Here is a 19625-nt window from a genome sequence, read left to right as displayed (position 1 = left end):
GCCAACTGCCCAGGGACTGTGGTTTTATTTGTGAATTATTTGGACAATTGTCTAGTTGAAAGGGAACTGACGGGAGCTTTATAACAATTTTACAAAGCTCATTCTAAGATTAAGCTATTGAACCTATACTTCCTATTAGTGCTTAATTTTGCAAGTATTACTGATTCTTATTTTTATGAATCAAGTCCTTGGAAAGGCCGACACACTTGAATGAAATAGTGGTCACAATGGGAAAATTCTCAGATGCTACCCCTGTGGTAGGTTCTCTTAATTTGATTGTGGTATGAATGGAATAGCAGGTGTTCTCAGGTATAAGGCTTGTAGTTTGCCAATACATTCATTACCAAAGCTTTAGATTCCCATCAAGTTAGTGGGGGTTTTGTTACTTTTTTTTTCTCAGCAAAATATTTCCATTTAAAATTTTTGTAACAAGAAATTGTTTTGTAACAAGAAATCCACTTACTTAAAAATCATTTTGCCATGTTAGAAGATGCTTTTTTGGAAGAAGACATCTGGGAATACAAATCTAAAAGAAAACCAAAACCAGTACATACAAATAATTGCTCTGAGACTATGCCAAAATCTGTTGAAAAAGCAACAGATGGAAAATACCAGTCAAAACGAAACAGAAATAAAAAAAGAACTGCAGAAGCTAAAGAGAAGACAAAGGACCCTGAAATGTGCCTTGGAGAAACAGATAGTCAGACTTCTGTAGCTTCTAGTCAGAATTCTAGTTGCGGAGATGGTATTCCCCAGTCCCAAGACAAGGAGACGGCTTCAGGAAAGCATTGCAGGACTCGCAAAAACAAACAAGTATCTCCGAAGATACGTCCAGTTTATGATGGATACTGCCCAAACTGCCAGATGCCTTTTTCCTCATTGCTAGGTCAAACACCTCGATGGCATGTTTTTGAGTGTTTGGATTCTCCATCAGTCTCTGAAACAGGTAAGATGACAAAAAAGGGAGTAGTCTTTAAGTAGTCTAAAAAGCCTGCATTAGGCCAGACGAATCAGTCCGATCAGTAAGATGAAAGGGAGATGAGACACTAAAGTATAAATGTCTTACCCTAGAAGGAAACAAGGAAACCATTCTTGAGAAGGGTAAAGAGATCATAGTCAATAGTATAATTGTAAAGAATGTTGCAAACTTGAAAACAGTTGAAATGCATTTTATTATTTCATGGAAGTTCCTAAACATCGCAATGATTTTTCATAAATGTTAATTGAGCACATACTATGCTAGATACTTTCACTCTGTTTACTTACTTGACTCTCAATGACAGCAAAAAGATAAGTGGTATTGACGTTTTACAGATGAGCATTCTTAAAAGTTAAACTGCCCTTTTGTTATCTTTTGTGAAACAAATTTAAGGAATTATCCATATAGTCGAGTCTTCTAAATGTTGGATTTATCATGCTATTGTACAGGAAGAAGATCTGGGAAGGAGTCTTAGATTTTTAAGATTCGAATTAAAAATGTGCCAAATGATAACTGAAGTAATATGCTTTATTATCTTTTAAGATATATAATGCCATGTTTAACATGTAGGTAGTCCTACTTGGAGTATATGAAAAATGGGTTGTTATGATGACTTCTATATTTCAAAGTTATAAATACCATATGTGGATTTTTAAATCTCAAAGAATTAAAATTCAGCAAAATAAAAATACTACTCAGTATAGCTTTCATGTTGTGTATGATTCAGAAGACATTTTATTATTAACCTCTAGTTATTTTAAAGTACTGCATAAAGATGCAAAAGAACTTTAAAAAAATTTTGGCACTAGCTTTTTTTTTATAAAGTGAAAAGTCTCATCAAAGGCTGCTAATTTGCTTTTAAGTGGCTTGAAAATCAGAAATGGAAGTTGGAGTCTTATGGTGAGCAGCTCAGGGTGAAATGTCTTATGATGAAGCCACCTCAAAGAGATTTTTCTTTTGGTTTTTCACTAAACTCCTTTGAATAGAATTTCATATAGACTCTTCTTGAGTTGAATTCTGTGCCACAACAAATAATTTTATGAGGTGGTTTTAAATTAACTTAAGCAACAAGGCCTTCTAATTTATTGTAACATTGTTTTTAGGAGGGAGAGTGGGTCATTTTTTGATAAAGCTGGAAATTGGGGCACCTGGCTGGCTCAGCCCGAAGAGCATGTGACTCTTGATCTTGGGGTCATGAGTTCAAGCCCCACATTGGGTGTAGAGATTGCTTAAATAAATAAAACTTAAAAAAAAAACAACCTGGAAAATAACATATAAGGGTATATGCCAAGACTGTTTCTCAATTATAATGTATGATGGGGAATAGTTTCCAGATTATTATTAAAGCCTTAATATTAACCAGTTTATCAAATTGAATTTCAGATCTTAGAATTTAAACTATTAGTGTATGAACAGCTATAACTAATTAAGATTGCTATTACTCTTATTGTATACAGTGTAAATATTAAATAATGGACCCTAATTGGGTACTCTAATTGTCACAAATCCATATTACTTGATAAGATAAAAATTGGGGTAGAACTTTAGTTCTCTGAGAGACACACTAGTCTTTTTCACTCTTTATTGCCAGAGCAATAGTGAACTAGTGAACACCTATAAATACCTTGTGTAAACATGAACTGTAGTTTGAAGAGGCTCATATTTGTGAGAGTTACTAAGGGGGGAAAGGTGTTAGTCTTACAAAATATTTGAAAAAAAAAGATTATCTGAAAAGAAATTTAAAGTGTTTGATTTAAAAATAATAACTAGCATGTTGCAAAACCATACTGGATTATTATTATTTTATGCTGGATCTTTTGCTTGTGTAAAGATAGCTACGGTCCTAAGGCCTCCAAGTAGCACTGATGACTTTCCACTTAGGTTTTAACGCTGTCTGTGCTTTGATCCTGCATTACTTTTTAAAATTTTTCAGAGTGTCCTGATGGTCTTCTGTGCACCTCAACAATTCCTTCTCACTTCAAGAGATACACTCACCTCCTGCTTGCTCAGAGCAGGGCAGGCAGTAGTCCTTTCAGCAGCCCACCACATGGGCCAAGGGATTGCTTCAGTGAGACTAATTCAGGCTTTCTCTGTGGCCTTGAGGAACGATGGTCTGTGCATCAGAAGCCAATGGAAAACTTAAGAAATGTTTCAACTCACCCCTCGTTAGTGACACCATGTCTAAAGAAATCGCAGTCTCCAACTGAAACCGATAAAAAGATTTCTTCTTCTTCAACAAATATCCAACCATCCCAACAAAACCTACAATTTCCAGAATGTGTTAATAATGACAAACTGGTGGGAGTCGGTTTGCCTCTTGCTGAAGAACTAGACAGCCAAAGCAACTCAGAGCACAGACACTCCCCATTGCCAGAAAATGACTTTAGTAGCTGTGAAATCTCTTATTCTCCACTTCAAACTGATGAGGAAACTTACAGTATGGATGAAAACCTGGGTGATTTGCAGCAGGAGCTATTCTTTACGGAGAGCTCTAAAGATGGCAGCCTGGAAGAAGATGACAACAGCTGCACTTTGTTTCAAAAACCCCATGGTCGGTTCCTGAAGGACCAGCAGGAGAATGGCCCCCACGTGGATGGCTTCTTAACTCAGGATAAATACCAAGAAGTATTGTATAAATACAACACTCTCACTGGTTCATCTCAACTTTTTTTCCAAAATAAGGGTGTTATTCTGTGTGATGATCCAGCACATACTGGTAATGATTTTGCACTGTTTCCATCTGCATCAGCACAAGGGCTTACTTCTAGTTATCAGGCCGCTAAAGCAAAACCTGGTAAGCCAGAATGTCACCCATCTCAATCAAATAAACAGAAACAGGCAATTGAAGAATCAGCTGTTTGCAATCAGATTTCTCTTCCATCACTTACTAGTGAGATGCCAAGAGCTTTCAAAAGGCAGGGAGAAGGGGATCTTTCTTTCCATCCAACCCAAAATAAAATGAGAAAATCATCAAATAAGAACTTCAATGCAAAGAACAATGCTAATTCAGCGTGTGTCTGCAGAAAGGCATTAGGTGGTCAACTAGACAGTAAAGCTACAGTTCCCAATACAGAGAACTCTTCCAGTGCACTTAATGCTGTCGAGTCTCTGACAATGTCGCCATCTGGTCCCAAGTGTCCTGCAACACAGCCTTCTTCCAAAGTGATGAAGCAAATGGATATAGGTGTTTATTTTGGACTACCACCCAAAAGAAAAGAAGAGAAATTGCTAGAGGGGAGTGCAGTGGAAGGGATGAACTTAAATCCAGTTGTAAGTCCTAATGAAAAGAGGTCGCGGCAGCGCAAGAGGAAAGCAGAAAAATCTTTAAGTGACTTAGAACTCGATGCAAAGAATTTAAGTGAGAGTCAGCCCTCTGTGGAACTTTCTAGTGAGAGGTCACAGCATCAAAGAAAGAGACTTAAAAAGTCAGTTTCACTACAGGAGGGAGCACATCAGAAGAGGTCACATCACCTTAACAGGACAGAATCTGGAAGAGTCAATTTAAGGAAAGACAAAGTCTTCATAAAATCACCTTGTGGCGGGCTGCAGAGAGGGAACACGAAAATCCCGGAGTCACCTAATGCAGGACAATTAAGAACAAGGACATGTCCATTCTATAAGAAAATACCTGGTAAGTTGAAAAACCAATGCTTAATATATCTACAAAGAATTGACTTTTAAAAATTTCATGTTTATTGCCCATGTTGTGTGTGTTTGTACAGAGCAGTTTTTTTGTATGTATTTCCATTGTTTTTATACTTCATTGACGTGTAACATAGATTTTTTTTTTGCCTATTTAAATGTTTTTGCCCCATTCAATTCAGCAAACTTTTATTAAATATATTTTGTGTACAAGATACTATACTAGTAGGTAGATTTTACAGATTTGACCCAGATGAGTAAAGGTCAGCTTAATAGGGAAGGAGGAGAGGCTCTCTATAAGTAATTATAATAAAAACTTATATACAAATTATAAAATTTAATTAAAATAAAATAAGAGTCTCTAAGCCTTTAAGAGAAATACAAAGTGCTAAATAGCTTCAAAGAAGGAAAATTAACAGATTGTATAGGTCATAATAAATGCCAAACATTTTTAACCCCATCATAACTTAGTTTCTCAGCCTTTTTTGTATTTTGTAATTTCACATGCCTTCATAGATGAGTTAGAAAAATGTGTCGTAAAATGAATTTTATTATTAAAGAAACCAATAATTCTTCTTCTGAAAAGAATATAAAATCTGCCAAAATATACCTGGTTTCAGAAAGATTGTTTAAAGTGCTTTGATAGTCACAATCCATAATTTGCTCAAAATGTTATGTAGGGATTATCATTTATGTACATCATAGCATCAGTTATATTTTTTAATACTTATGGTGATGAATTTTCTGTATTTTAAGTGAGCCTGAGACCAGTATGCCATATGTGGGGATAAGCCTCAGTGAGATTGTGAAGGTGTGCTTATTGACTTGCACATCACAATTCACACTCTTGGTTATTTCTTTCATGAACACTTTTCAAAACAGCTCAGCCATTTTTTTTTTCTTTATTGCTCCTCTAGGTAGCCTTTTTTGGGCTACTTTCTTGTTTCCCTTCTTCCTCCCCCACCTCCCATCCCCCACAATGAAATTCAAATACTACAGATATGCTGTCCTCTGTTATTGTACTGTGACCTGGTGGAGGGCCACAACCACTGTAATATGTATGATTATTTGGGCCTTCAATCATTTGTGCCCCCAGTATCAATTGCCACAATAGAATAAAATAAGAAAGTTAGCATTTTCCTTTTGCTGTCTCACAGAAGTACAGGATTTTAGGTCAGTAAAACAAAGAAATAATTGGTTTGTAGCTTAGTATTTTAATTTTTTTGGTACAGTTATTCATTAAAAAAAAAAAAAAGCCATGGGCGCCTAGGTGCCTCAGTTGGTTAAGCATTGGACTCTTGGTCTCAGCTCAGGTCTTAATCTCAGGGTCATGAGTTCAAGCCCTGAGTTGGGCTCCCCGCTGGCCATGGAGCCTACTTAACAAAACAAACAAACAAAACATTAAAAAGAAGTTTTTTTAAAGCCAATACTGGGACGCTTAGTAGAAACTTAAGAGACTAATTTTCATCTCTAGTATGCCCTTTTGCTGAATTTATGTGGCATAAGTTTTTAAATTATGAAGCTCAGTTGGAATTGAGACGTAAAGACGTGAATAGGGGGTTTCCTATTTACATTCAAATTGGACATCTTTCACTCTTTCACTCTCTTGGCTCTTGCTCAAGCAGCTGTGTGCTCTTCTCATTGCAGGGACTGGCTTTACAGTTGATGCCTTCCAGTACGGACTGGTTGAAGGGTGCACAGCCTATTTTCTCACACATTTTCATTCTGATCACTATGCTGGATTGTCTAAAAACTTCACATTTCCAATTTATTGTAGTGAGGTAAGTTTTAGCCTTTTAAATTCTAAATGTATGGAATGCAGTGAATTTCTAAGCAATTTGGTTAAAAAAGAATAACATTGTAAGATCTATCATTCTACTAGAAAAGATGTGAGAAAACAGATTCCACATTAAGAGTCTAAAATTAAATGAGTTATTGTCAATAGTTACAAAACATTTTTTTTTAATGCTTTAGTATATGGAAACAGTAAACTACTTCACAGTGTAACTGAAACACCTAAGTTCCATTCAGTAAACACTTATGGATGCCCAAAAAGACATTCAAGGTGAAATACCTAGCTTCAAGGAGCTCACAGCCTTCAGGGGACACATTCACAAATACACTGCGATGGAATTGGTATTGTGACTGAAAACTGAGCGGAACACCAGCAAGTAGGAAAAGAAAGTGCTTTATTCTGGCCCAGGCCAAGGTTAGAGAAAGTTTCATGGTGCAAGAGATACCTTGAATTAATTATTAAACAGTGACTCTTCTAATGCCTACTACCAAGGGCTTCCGCTAGAATTCAGTTTAATCCTCAAGCATTCTTGAATTATTTTTATTGAAATAAAGTGAATTTCTTTTTATTAATGAAGCAGCCGAGGCTGGGAGAGATTAGGTGATGTGCCCTAAGTCATGGAGCCAGTAATGCCAGAGTCAGAATCGGAACACAGGTCTGTCCGATTCCAGAACCAGGCGAAGGAAGGAGGAGAGGGCATCCCAGGGAGAGAGCAGAGTTTGCATACAGGCATAGACAACAGAGAAATCTACCCATTGCAGGCTCTTCAGATAATTCCGAACGGCTAACCATGAGATAGGGAATAACAGAAGATAAACCCGCAGAAATGAGCAGGGGCCCCATCATGAAGGGTTTTGTAGGTCATCTGGGGATGAGGGACTTTTCACAGGTGAGGGAGATCCAGTGAACAAGTTTAAGCAGAGTTGTGACATAGTCATGGTAGGAAGTTCTTCCTGGCATTCTGGAGGGTTTCCATGAATGTAAGTAAGTGGGAGAACAGAGAGACTAAGATACTTGCTTCTAAACTAGATCTGAAGTAAAAGATTTATTTAGTATTTTACTGTATCAGCAATAAGCACATTCTGTTTTGCAGATAACTGGCAATTTGTTGAAGAGCAAACTTCACGTACAAAAACAATACATCCATCCATTGCCAATGGACACGGAATGTATAGTAAATGGTGTAAAAGTTATTTTGCTTGATGCCAATCAGTAAGTATTAAAGTTACCTTCAGACTAGCCTCGTTTTAAAAACTATTTAAAATAAAAACATATTAGTATGTTTATTTAAGAACTTTCTCGTGTTGGAACTAATATGGTTGATATTTTTAAAACTTTGAGTAAGACATGTTTCTTCTTTTGAAAAAAATAATGTACCCAATTACAGAATCAGAGATTAAATGTACTGAGAGATCCTTTAAATATTATCTAATTCATTTTTAATGCAGTTTAAATTACCATCCTTGACATATGAGACTCCATCTTATTTTTTAAAAAAATACTTTAACATGTTGCTGCTTTTTAGAAGAGCTAACCTTTTGCCATTTTCTTTTCTTTTTTTTTTTTTTTGCCATTTTCTTTAATATTGCTTATGTAAGTTAACAGCTTGCACTCCATTCAGATAGCAGAGGATTCCCCCCCCCTTTTAAGAAATCCTTCAGGCTTTTGATACTAAAAACTTGGAAGATTTTTTTTTTTCTTCGAAGTGGCTTCCCTTTTTCCCTCATTTTTTCTCTGTAATGTAAAGCACTGTCAGTATCCTGTTACCAAAATGCAACTGTCAACTACACTTCTTCCTACTTTTTGTAGGATTTTAGCCATCACGGATGCTTCGAGAATTAAAATTCAGACTAGGTCTCCGAAAATCCAGACCCATGCTCTGTCTTCAGGTTGCTTTTAACTTTTTGTCTGCTAACTTTGCTGCTGATTTTTTTTTTCTTTTTTCCTTTTTTTTCTAAGGGAGTTGGGGGCAGCAGGAGAGGGGGAAAGAGAGAATCCCAAGCAGACTCCCCACTGAGCGCAGAGCCTGATGTAGGGCTTGACTCGGGGCTCGATCTCACCACCTGGAGATCATGACCTGCGCCTAAACCAAGAGTCAGATACTCAACCGAGTGAGCCGGCCAGGCGTCCCTGCTGCTGCTTCCTTTTTTAGTCAATGCTTACAACAGCTCAAGTTCTGATTTTTTTAGTCAACTTTATTAGGTACAGTTTACATAAATAAAATAGACCATTTTAAGTGTTTGCTGAATTTTGACAAAAATACACACTCATGTAATACCCACTACAGAAAAATACAGGAAATTTTCCCCACCCCAAAAGGTTTCCTTGGGCTCCTTCCCAGTCAATCTCCAAGCCCGACTCTAGTCCAGGGGACCATTGATCTGTATCCTATCACCATGTATTAGATTTGTCTTTCCTAGGGATTCAGTGAAATGAAATCCCATAGTATCTACTCTTTTGCGTCTAGCTTCTGTCACTCGTCGTGTTTTTGAGATTCATCCATGCTGATGTGTATATCAGTAGTTCGTGTCTTTTTATTGCTGAGTAGTATCTAGTGTATGGGCACACTACGATGTCTTCATCTATTCACCTCTTGATGGACAACTGATTTTTGTGTATTGACCTTGTATCCTGAGACCTTGCTAAACTTGCACATTAGTTGTAGTAGGTTTTTTATAGATTTCTGAAAATTTTCCACATGTACTATCATGTCATCTGCAAATATAGACAATTTTGTTTTACTTCTTACTTTCCATTCAGAGTGCTTTTTTCCCCTCTTGTTCATGGTCCTCGCTCAGACCTCCAGTACAGTGTTGAATGGGAGTGGTGAGAGCAGATACTGCCTTGTTCCTGACCCTAAGAGGAACGCTTTCAGTCTTGCTCCCTTTAGCTTGATGTTAGCAGTAGGTTTTTCATAGATGCCTTTTATCAGGTTGAGGAAAATCCCCTCCATTCCTAGTCTACCGAGAGTTTGTAATCATGAATGGGTGTTGACTTTTGTCAAATGCTTCTTCAGCATCTACTGAGGTGATCATATGATTTTTCTCCTCTATAATGTTAACAGGGTAAATAATAATGATGGACGTTTCGAATGTTAAACCAACCTTGCTTTGCTGAGATAAACTCCACTTAGTCTTCATGGATTATCCTTTATATATATATATATTGCTGGACTTGATATGCTAAATATTTTGTTAAGGACTTCTTTGTTTTCATAAGGGATATTGGTCTGTAGTTTGTTTTTTTTTTTATAATGCTTTTGTCTGGTTTTGATATTAGGGTAATACTGGCCTCACAAACTATTCCCTCCTACTCCATTCTGAAGGATGTTCTATAGTATTGGGACTGTTTCTTCCCTAGGTGTTTGATAGAATTCCCCAGTAAAGTCATTGCAGTCTGCAGTTTTGGGGTGGGGCGGTAAGGGTAAGTTTTTAATTAAAAAGTAATTATTTCCTGGGGCACCTGGGTGGCTCAGTCGTTAAGCGTCTGCCTTCAGCTCAGGTCATGATCCCAGGGTCCTGGGATCGAGCCCCACATCGGGCTCCTTGCTCAGCGGGCAGCCTGCTTCTCCCTCTCCCACTCCCCCTGCTTGTGTTCCCTCTCTCGCTGTGTCTCTCTCTGTCAAATAAATAAAATCTTAAAAAAAAAAAAAAGTAATTATTTCCAATGTTTTCCCAGAATTCAAAATGAAAGCGCCATGTGTTTTGGCAGTAATTTCCAAGCTCCAGTGTGTCAGGCATCCCCAAGACCACCCTGAGGCTCAGTGGTTCACTTGAAGGACCCACGGGGCTCAGAAGGGCTATTGTACTCATGGTTACAGTGACAGGATACAGATTAAAATCAGCAAAAGGAAAAGGCAAATGGGGGCACAGTGCAGAAGAAAGTAGGCACAAATTCCCAGGGACGCTCTTCTCCCGAATAGCACAGAAGCACTGGTTCTCCCGGCAGCGATGTTCACCACACATGCCAAGAATATGGCAGGCAGGGAAGCGCATCGGAGCCTTGAATCCAGCCGGGCTTTTATTGAGGGCCAGGCATGCACACATGCAACACCCATGTGACTTGCCTCAGCTCCTCAGACTCCAGTCCCTTAGAGCAAAACAGATAGTTTATGCTAACGATGTCATCTACGGTGACTATCTGGTCAACCTAGTAACACACAGACCCACAGGTCAGGCATACAAAGCACTCTTATTGGGCAGAATATTCCAAGAGTTCAACTCCTCTCTCGAGGACCAGCCAAAGACTAGTCCTAAAGACAGGCCTTAGGTAGGGAAGTGTGGAGTTCGAACAAACCTGGCCTGCTGAATTAATCCTTTCCTGCACACCACTTTTTTTTTTTTATTACGATGTAAACTTCCTACAACACTGCATTTCCTCTGTAGTGCAGTGCTGTGTCATGTGGTCACTACCAGAGTGTATTACCTTGCTGACAGTGAAGAAGTCCTCTTCCTTCAGCTGCCTCCCATGTGTTAAGACTATTCCTTAGAAATGTTTGTGTTCAGCTGTCCAGGTGCTGTCATGATCCTGTTTTATCTTCCTAACGGTAAAGTCCTGTTACACACCGGCGACTTCCGAGCAGACCCCACCATGGAACGTTCTCGTCTTGCAGGCCAGAAAGTCCACACGCTTTACTTAGATACAACGTAAGAGAGGCTTTGTTTGTATGCTTCCTTTTCCCACTGACAATATTTGCCCTGCTTATTATGAACAGTTTGCACAGTTGCTTAGGTAAATCAAAATGATGGCTTATTGTCAATTACCATTTTAAGATCATTCATCAGAGAACTGCTGTTTGGAAAAACACATCCTTGCTTAAGAACAAATTTGGGATGACATGTCTTAACTACAACTCAATTTTTTCTTTTCTGTGATTTCCTTTGGTTTATGTGAGAATCCTGTTACTGAAACAAGGAGGAAAAATTGGGGGGCAAACTTTAGGAAAACACCCTTTTAGGTTATCTTTTCAAAGTACCTTTGTAACTCTTAAGTATAATTGTGAAGAAGAAACAGAGGCCAAAATGTGATTCTGTTTCTAAATATTTAAAATTACTTTGTTCCTTTCTTCAAAAGGTAATTTATAAGTGACAGCTTTGAATTTCTAAATGTTATAAACATAATGGTACCAGCCATTTTTTATTATATATTAAAATACCTCATCAATTTGTTAGAAATGAATTATGTCAACTATTTCAACCTGTTTTAAGAAGTGAATTTGGATGGCATATTTTAGTAAAAGATGGGCTTTCCACATTCAGTTTTCCAACATTATAGCTACTTTTTCCATTCTTTTATATGTACTTTAAATACTAAATAAATTAAGAAAATAACAAGTAAGCCCACCCCCCCTTTTTTTGCCTAGTTTTCTCTACATAGAATTCTGAATTTCTTTGTGGGTTTTTCATCAGAGAAAAGACAAGTGTTTTCTCTATTCTTATGGCTGACCAGCAAAAACAATCTTGAAAATGTGGAAAAATATGTTTCTTTGATGTTTGTACTTTATGACTTCTTTTTTAGTGAAAAAATGCTTAATTTTCATCCCGAACAGAGCTAGGTAGCTAGTAGTCTTAGGGTTAATTTTTCATTGGGTGTTATTGTATTGAGATAGACCCAACTGGGGATCTGTTGTATTGTTGTAATACTATATATATTTCTGTATCTCCTCAGAAGAGCAGATAACCATGTGACTACTAACTGTTTGATTTAAAACTGCTTCATTAAATTCATGTTTGGTTTCATTATTTTAAGAATTTTTTAAACTAAATCAGAATTCTTTAGTTCAAAGATCATCCCTGTCACTAGTATTTTCTTTGATGGTGTTAGAGTTAAAACGAAAAGATGCCGAGGTCTACAATTCACAGCTAAAATAGCTAGCTAGAACTGTTCTTGAAGAAAAAGAGGCAATTTCAGGTGCTGGGTGGCTCAGTTGGTTGAGCGACTGCCTTCGGCTCAGGTCATGATCCTGGAGTCCTGGGATCGAGTCCCACATCAGGCTCCCTGCTCAGCAGGGAGTCTGCTTCTCCCTCTGACCCTCCTTCTCTCATGCTCTCTCTATCTCATTCTCTCAAATAAATAAATAAAATCTTAAAAAAAAGAAAAGAAAAAGAGGCAATTTCTTTATATGAGGGCAATAAAGGAAATACACTGTACAAGACATATTGGAAACATAGAATTCCATCATAAATTATCCATAGCTTGTCACAAATATTTTAACCATAGGCAGTGGAATAACCGCAGTGGGGTTAATATATTACACTACCACTGTATATAAGTTTGCTAAAGCTTGGCTTCTAAAATAGCATCTACCTTAATGCTATGGCTTTCTTGTTGCTCATTTAATAAGTACCATATTTCCGTATTACAGATACTGCAGCCCAGAATACTCCTTTCCGTCTCAGCAAGAGGTTATCCAGTTTGCCATCAACACTGCCTTTGAGGCAGTAACTCTAAACCCACGTGTTCTTGTTGTCTGTGGCACTTATTCTATTGGAAAAGAGAAGGTCTTCCTAGGTGGGTGGTAGCTGTATCTAATTTACATTAATATATTATAAAGATCAGATTCTCTTTTGCATAAAGCCCTTTCAGTCTGCATGCTTGCACTTGATACTTATTTCCTGAAATGGTGCAGTATTACCTTTGAAGAAAAATTTGATAGAGTTGGATTCATTTAAACTTGGAAAGGCTTAGCTTAATGGAAACACTTGGTAAGTGCGTTTATGGTAGCCTTTACACCTGCAGAATGTTTACAGAGCACATGTCTGCGCTACACTAGTATTTCAGTGAACTTTGAAAAATGACGAATGCACAGTCGTATTGCTGCCTTCTTTGAGGATAACCATCAATTAATTATTTTAGAGAACAGTTTTGGTTTTTGTACATAAATGATTTTGGATATGTAATTGTAGTTTGTCTAGATGGCATTATACTGTTTCACAAAATACTTTCCATTTCTTCCTAATTGTGGTCACATCATGTCAACCATGAAGATATGAAGTGATAAAGCCAGGGTTTTAACTCCTTCAAATTTGGTTGCTGCTTTTCCTCTACCCCTTTCTATATATCTTTTGCAGTTTTTAAACACTAGGTCTTTAAAAAGAAATTCTTTGAATTTCTCATAATTTACTCCATACAGTTAACCAACAAAAGTATTTAGCCTTTTTGAAATACAGCAAAAGTGTGAATGTTTTGAATTTCTTTTTTTGTTGTTGTTGGTACATTCTTATTTTAAGTTTTGATTGAGTTGTAACTTTATTATTTTTTTCATAAGCTGCAGTTTTACTATTTTTAACCTTCTCCTTTGCCTGTAGCCATTGCTGATGTTTTAGGTTCAAAAGTGGGCATGTCCCAAGAAAAATATAAAACCTTACAGTGCCTCAACATACCAGAACTTAATTCCTTCATCACCACGGACATGTGCAGTTCACTGGTTCACCTTCTCCCAATGATGCAAATTAACTTTAAGGTAAGCATTCTTGAGATACGTATTTTTAGGACGGACTAGAAAAGGTAATACAACGATTATAAACTGGAATCCTATCTTACCTGCATTTAACACAGAGGAATTCAGTTATAGTGGGGTCATAGTAAACCTTGCCCTAGAAGATCTTTTAAGTGGAATTTAAAATGTTTTTCTTTGTTGTGTGTGTGCAGCTGTATAGAGGAATTCATAGGCCCATCAGAACTAGAGAATTGTCATAAAAGAAACAAAAATAGAAAAGTGTGCAACTATCTGGTCATTCAAATCTTCTGTATTTAAGATTGTCTTCCATTTTTTTCCATTGAGTGGGGAAATGAGCAGAGAACTCAAGGAGTTCTTACTTTTCTTCAGCTCTTTTCTGTATTAATATTAATCCCCAATAACATTGATATATGTTGGAAATTTACTTGTTGTGAGGATTAAGTGAAATAGTGGAAGTGTATCCTAAGAGCAAGTTCTCGTATCAGTTCTGAGGTATAGATTAAGATACAGAGAGGTTGGGGCACTTGGCTGGCTCAGTCGGTAGAGCATGAGACTCTTGATCTCAGGGTTGTGAGTTCAAGCCCCACCTTGGGCATGGAGCCTACTTAAAAACAAATAAACAAGAAAAAGATATATGTTAGGACCTCACTGTGATTTGGGGGACTTCTCTGTCAGATTTATTCGTATACTAACTAAGTTTCATTCCATTTACTAAATTTGGATACCTAGCAATGGAATATATCAGACCTGTGTATTAAAAACAAATCAGAACATAATGCACACCAAAGAATGTATTTTCACTTTTGCTATAATTTCATGAACTAACTTTTATGGAACTTTTTGAAATAGCATAGGATGTCGATTACTGTGTGTGTCTTATAAATAATAATACTTAATCTATATTAATAAAATGAGTATTTTAGCTCTATCCCTGGAGTTGTAAGGAAGTTGTAACTGGTAGAACTCCTTTCTTCATGAGATTAAGGTGAAGTTTTTATGGCCTAGTTTCCTGAGTATGCACTTCATAAAAATTTCAGGGATAATCAAGGCAGAATTTTTCCTTTTAAACCCATCTTTGGAAACATATTTTAAATTTGGGAGGTATCTAATTTGTGTGGAGGCTAATGAGGTGTTAATTATAAAATGAACATTGATATCTTGAGGGTATAGCATATTTTTAATGGTTTTTATCTTACAGTTTTATTTCCTACTAACTTAGTTTGTTCCATTTGAACAAATGATGTATTTAGGAGGATAATGGGGATGGAAGAGTCAGAGTTTTTTATAGAAATGAAGGACTAGAACTTTTCATGAAAGAGTTTTTAAAGGTGCCCAATGCTGCAGAGAGGTCATATAAGGAAAGAATGGCAATTTGGCAATTAGAATATCTTTGGTGACCTGCGCAAGAAATGTTTCAGTGAAGTGATATTGGAAGGAGCCAGATGGCAGAAGGCTAAGGAGTGAATGAGAAGGTCTAAATGGCCTAAAAACATGAAAAAAGAGAATCAGCATTGTTGGAGCACCTGGGTGGCTCAGTCGGTTAAGCGTCTGCCTTCGGCTCAGGTCATGATCCCAGGGTTCTGGGATCGAGTCCTGCCCGCATCAGGCTCCCTGCTCAGCAGGGAGTCTGCTTCTCCCTCTCCCTCTGCCCTTCCTCCCCTCTTGTGCACTTTCTCAAATAAACAAATAAAATCTTGAAAAAAAAAAAAAATAGAAAGAGGGACGCCTGGGTGGCTCGGTCGGTTAAGCGTCTGCCTTCAGCTTAGGTCTTGATCTCACGGTCCTGGGATCGAGCCCCACATCGGTCTCCCTGCTCAGCGGGGAGCCTGCTTCTCCCTCTCCCTCTGCCTGCCGCTCCCCCTGCTTGTGCTCTCTCTCTGTGTCAAATAAATAAATAAAATCTTTAAAAATAAATAAATGGTAGGTATTTAAATTAATAAGAGATCATTGACACAAAGGAGAAATCAGAAGATTGTTATTTTTTTTTTTTTTTTTTTTAAAGATTTTATTTATTTATTTGAGACAGAATGAGAGAGAGAGAGAGCGCGAGCACATGAGAGGGGGGGAGGGTCAGAGGAAGAAGCAAGCTCGCCTCCGAGCAGGGAGCCCGATGCGGGACTCGATCCAGGGACTCCAGGATCATGACCTGAGCCGAAGGCAGTCGCTTAACCAACTGAGCCACCCAGGTGCCCCCAGAAGATTGTTATTAATTCACCAGTGAAATATAAATATCTGATAAACACAAACAAATGTTTAGCCTCTAACTGGTAATCAAACATAAAACTAACAAGGATATGTTTGTCTCCTACCAAATTGGCATACTTTTTTAAAAGGTAATATTTCTATGCTGTGATTTAGAGAAATTAGCTCTCTCATCCACTTGGATAGAAGTAGAAGTTAGGGGTAAATCCTTTAACTCAATAATTCCATTTCTAGAAATTTCTACTGAAAATGAGTCCTTTGTGAAAAGGTCAATCTGCAAGGTTTCTAGTTGCTGATGGTATAATAGATGAAAATTAGAAAAAGTTAAGAAAGGGCATATGGTTTCCATAAAAAAAAAAAAAAAAGAAGAAAAGAACTAGAAAGTGGGTTTTATTGACCATCTCCCTGCTAGGCTCTAAGCTTCCAGAAGGTTAAAGGGCTGTGTCTCATATCCACTACTCTGACACCACCGACATGGCCTAATCCTGGAACAGACATGTATTAGATGAGGACTGAGTAGACGGATCCATGGATTTGTCTTTGGTTTCTTCAGAACTTTCTACCAGCATCTTCTACAACACTTTAATAGTTCAGGGTATGGATGATGAAGGAAGAAAAAGAGACCTTTGGAAATCTAAGATGATACCATGTGCAGTTTAGATTTTTTTTTATTATTTTAAATAAAACTAGAACTTTATTATAAATTTACACTAAGCCCTTGACACTGTGGGTTTTGCTTAAAGACCAAAAAAAGTTTAAGACTTTTGGTATCTCTTGTGCCATTACTGTCTTTATTTGGACTTTTCTTATCTTTCAAAGATTGAACTTTGGTCGTTGATTTTCAGATTTCATCAAATGTCATCACTTTTGATGACTTTAGTTTGGAAAGTTCTACTCAAGATTTATTAGGGAAGCATAGTACTCCCAATTGTAGCAGCATGAAAAATTTTGCCGGTATTCTAGTTCATGTTTAAAGAGTGAAAAGGAATAAGACCCTGAGAAGAGTGCTAGTGTGCATCTTTGAAATGTATGTGCATGTTGAGTATAATACCGTTCATAGAATTATTCACATCTTTCTATCCACCTGTCAGTCTTCTGTTGTACGTATGCATGTGGATATGTTTGGGCTGCTGTTTACCAGTGTTAATATTGGTATCTCTAACATCCTAACAGTATATTCAATATCCTAATAGTAGTAGGATTTGGAGAGTTCGTTCGTCCTTCCTCCCTCCCTCCCTCCCTCCCTCCCTTCTTTCTTTCTTTATTTCCTTTTCCTTTTCTGATAGCTATCTGAATTGTAATCTTTCAATTCATAATTTTTATGTTTAAAGTTGCCTCACCTTACTTTTTTTCAGACTGGACTTAAGCTTGTTTAACTTTAGATAAGAGGAAAAATTGTTTTTTTCCGTGATTTTATTTTTTCTGGAAGTACGACTCTAGGTTATTGCAACTTAATGTTTACCAACTGCATATTCCCTGACACTATATCAATGTGATCATTCTGTTTTATTCCACATAACCCACCTTCACTGACTGTTAAATAAATATCCTATTTTTACTGAACAGGCTTTACAGAGTCATTTGAAGAAGTGTGGCGGAAAATATGATCAGATTTTGGCTTTTCGACCTACAGGATGGACGCATTCTAACAAGTTGACGACTATAGCAGACATTATTCCCCAGACCAAAGGAAACATTTCAATATATGGTATAATTATGAAATTTTTTCACTTTTAATGTTTGTTATGACATTTTTTAGAAAGAGCTTTTGTAAAAATAAGATCCAAGAAAAACAGGCACCAAAGAATCTTTAAAAATCAAGTTTCTAATTGCTCTACATACTCTAAAGCTGTATCTTTAGTACATCCTAAACTGATAGAAAGGAGCGTGACAGGAGGAAAAAGACATTGGCTAGTACAGATGGTTTCATTTGCATGCTCGGTGCTGTGTGAAGGAACCCATAGAGGAGGGGCGGGCAGTGCACTTGGGTCTGGAAGCTCAAGTGCCATGGTCAGACTGCCAGTGGGAAGGAAGACCGGATTAGATGCCCTGATGCAAGAGGTACAGACTTGACTCCTTTTTCTCATTTCTCGGAGGAGGTTTACCTTTGTCCTCAGAAATTGCTTACTGTAATCGTGGCTGATGGAAACGTTTTTTATTATGTCCCTAGACTAGTGACTTAATTTCAGCCCCTAAAGATCCCCGTTAAAACAGGACCCCTTCTCCCTTTCTCTGTGGCACTTGATCTTTAGGAAAGATAAAGGGATTTTTAAGATTTTATTTTTATTATTTTTATGCTTATTTTTTTATGTGTGCAAAGCTCAGGGACTGGAATCTGCTTACTTGCTCTGGAAACCAAGAGTCTCTTGCTTGTCACTCTTCACATTTTACTCATATTTTTTCCAGGATATTCCTGAAATCCATAGCTGAGTGAAGTGCCTAAAGAGAAAAACCTATTTTAAAAAGAAAGCCTAATTAAAAATAAGAATCTATAGAAATACATATGAAGTGTCTACATAGAAAAGCAGTAGAATTATTTAATGTTCAAAGTTTCAGTATGGTTTTAATGTTTTAATCTTTATTCTCCATAAAAGTTATTAACAAATTTTTTTTTATCAGAAATAAAGTACCAAGGAGTTTTTGACAGCAATACTCTGGATTGCTTTCCTTTTTTATTTTATTTTGGGCTTGTGCATTTTTAAAAAATAATTTGATTTTTTTTGTCTGCAATATCTTTTCTTTTGTGTTGCAGGAATCCCTTATAGTGAACACAGCAGCTACCTAGAAATGAAACGGTTTGTTCAGTGGCTGAAGCCCCAGAAAATCATACCTACCGTGAATGTTGGCACCTTGAAGTCTAAGAGGACAATGGAGAAATATTTTAAAGATTGGAAATTGGAAGCTGGATATTGATGTTACCTGAAAGGACTCAGAACTAGTTAAGTAACTTAGGTATAGCTCATTTCTAGTTAAATCTTTAGTGATATGAAATATGCTGTATGGGGAAAACCTCGTGAAGGCTGCTCGGATAGCTTGTTTTCTCATTTATGTTTGAATAGCATGTTCATGGTGCCAGGCATCTCTCAGCATCATCAGTAATGATGGAGACTGGTCCCGCAAGTGCCCTTGATTCTTGCTCCTTCCTCAGGAGCAGGTATACTCTGCATCTGGCCACAGGAGAGGCAGAAAAGGCAGCCTTAGGGACCAAAGGATTCATGATAATAGATAAATGACATTGAAAGCATTATATATAAGTAATTATGTATCTTTAAAATTATTTAATATGGAGCATATTTTTATGAAATAACTTTTATATGATACTTAAATAAAAAATTAATCTTAAATTTGCCATAGTGTCTTTTGGTTTTTAGGATTTATAACTGTGATGTTCATGCAGTTTTAAAAAATTTCAATTAAAATAATTCAACACTTGACACTAAGGAAGAGGATTCAAAGAGCCTAGGTAATCACCCAATAAAGGATGGCGAAAAGTTTGCATGAATAGATGTTTGTCTGAACTGTTTACTCAAGACATCAGATAAGTGGAA

General features: G+C 37.1%; 1 protein-coding gene across 1 annotated transcript; it reads left to right on the top strand.

The window, feature by feature from the left end:
• Positions 1–356: 356 nt before the first annotated feature.
• Positions 357–19376, top strand: DCLRE1A (DNA cross-link repair 1A). Its single transcript, XM_021699857.1, has 9 exons — positions 357–946; positions 2913–4610; positions 6269–6402; positions 7510–7628; positions 10922–11062; positions 12781–12926; positions 13724–13878; positions 17644–17785; positions 18830–19376. The coding sequence occupies exons 1-9, from the start codon at positions 481–483 to the stop codon at positions 18988–18990; spliced, it is 3162 nt and encodes a 1053-aa protein (XP_021555532.1). The 5' UTR covers positions 357–480; the 3' UTR covers positions 18991–19376.
• Positions 19377–19625: the final 249 nt, after the last annotated feature.

Source organism: Neomonachus schauinslandi, chromosome 6, assembly GCF_002201575.2.
Source record: "Neomonachus schauinslandi chromosome 6, ASM220157v2, whole genome shotgun sequence".
NCBI classification, from domain to species: domain Eukaryota; kingdom Metazoa; phylum Chordata; class Mammalia; order Carnivora; family Phocidae; genus Neomonachus; species Neomonachus schauinslandi.
The sequence above is the reverse complement of the archived record's forward strand: the minus strand, read 5'-3'. Positions and strand labels throughout refer to the sequence as shown.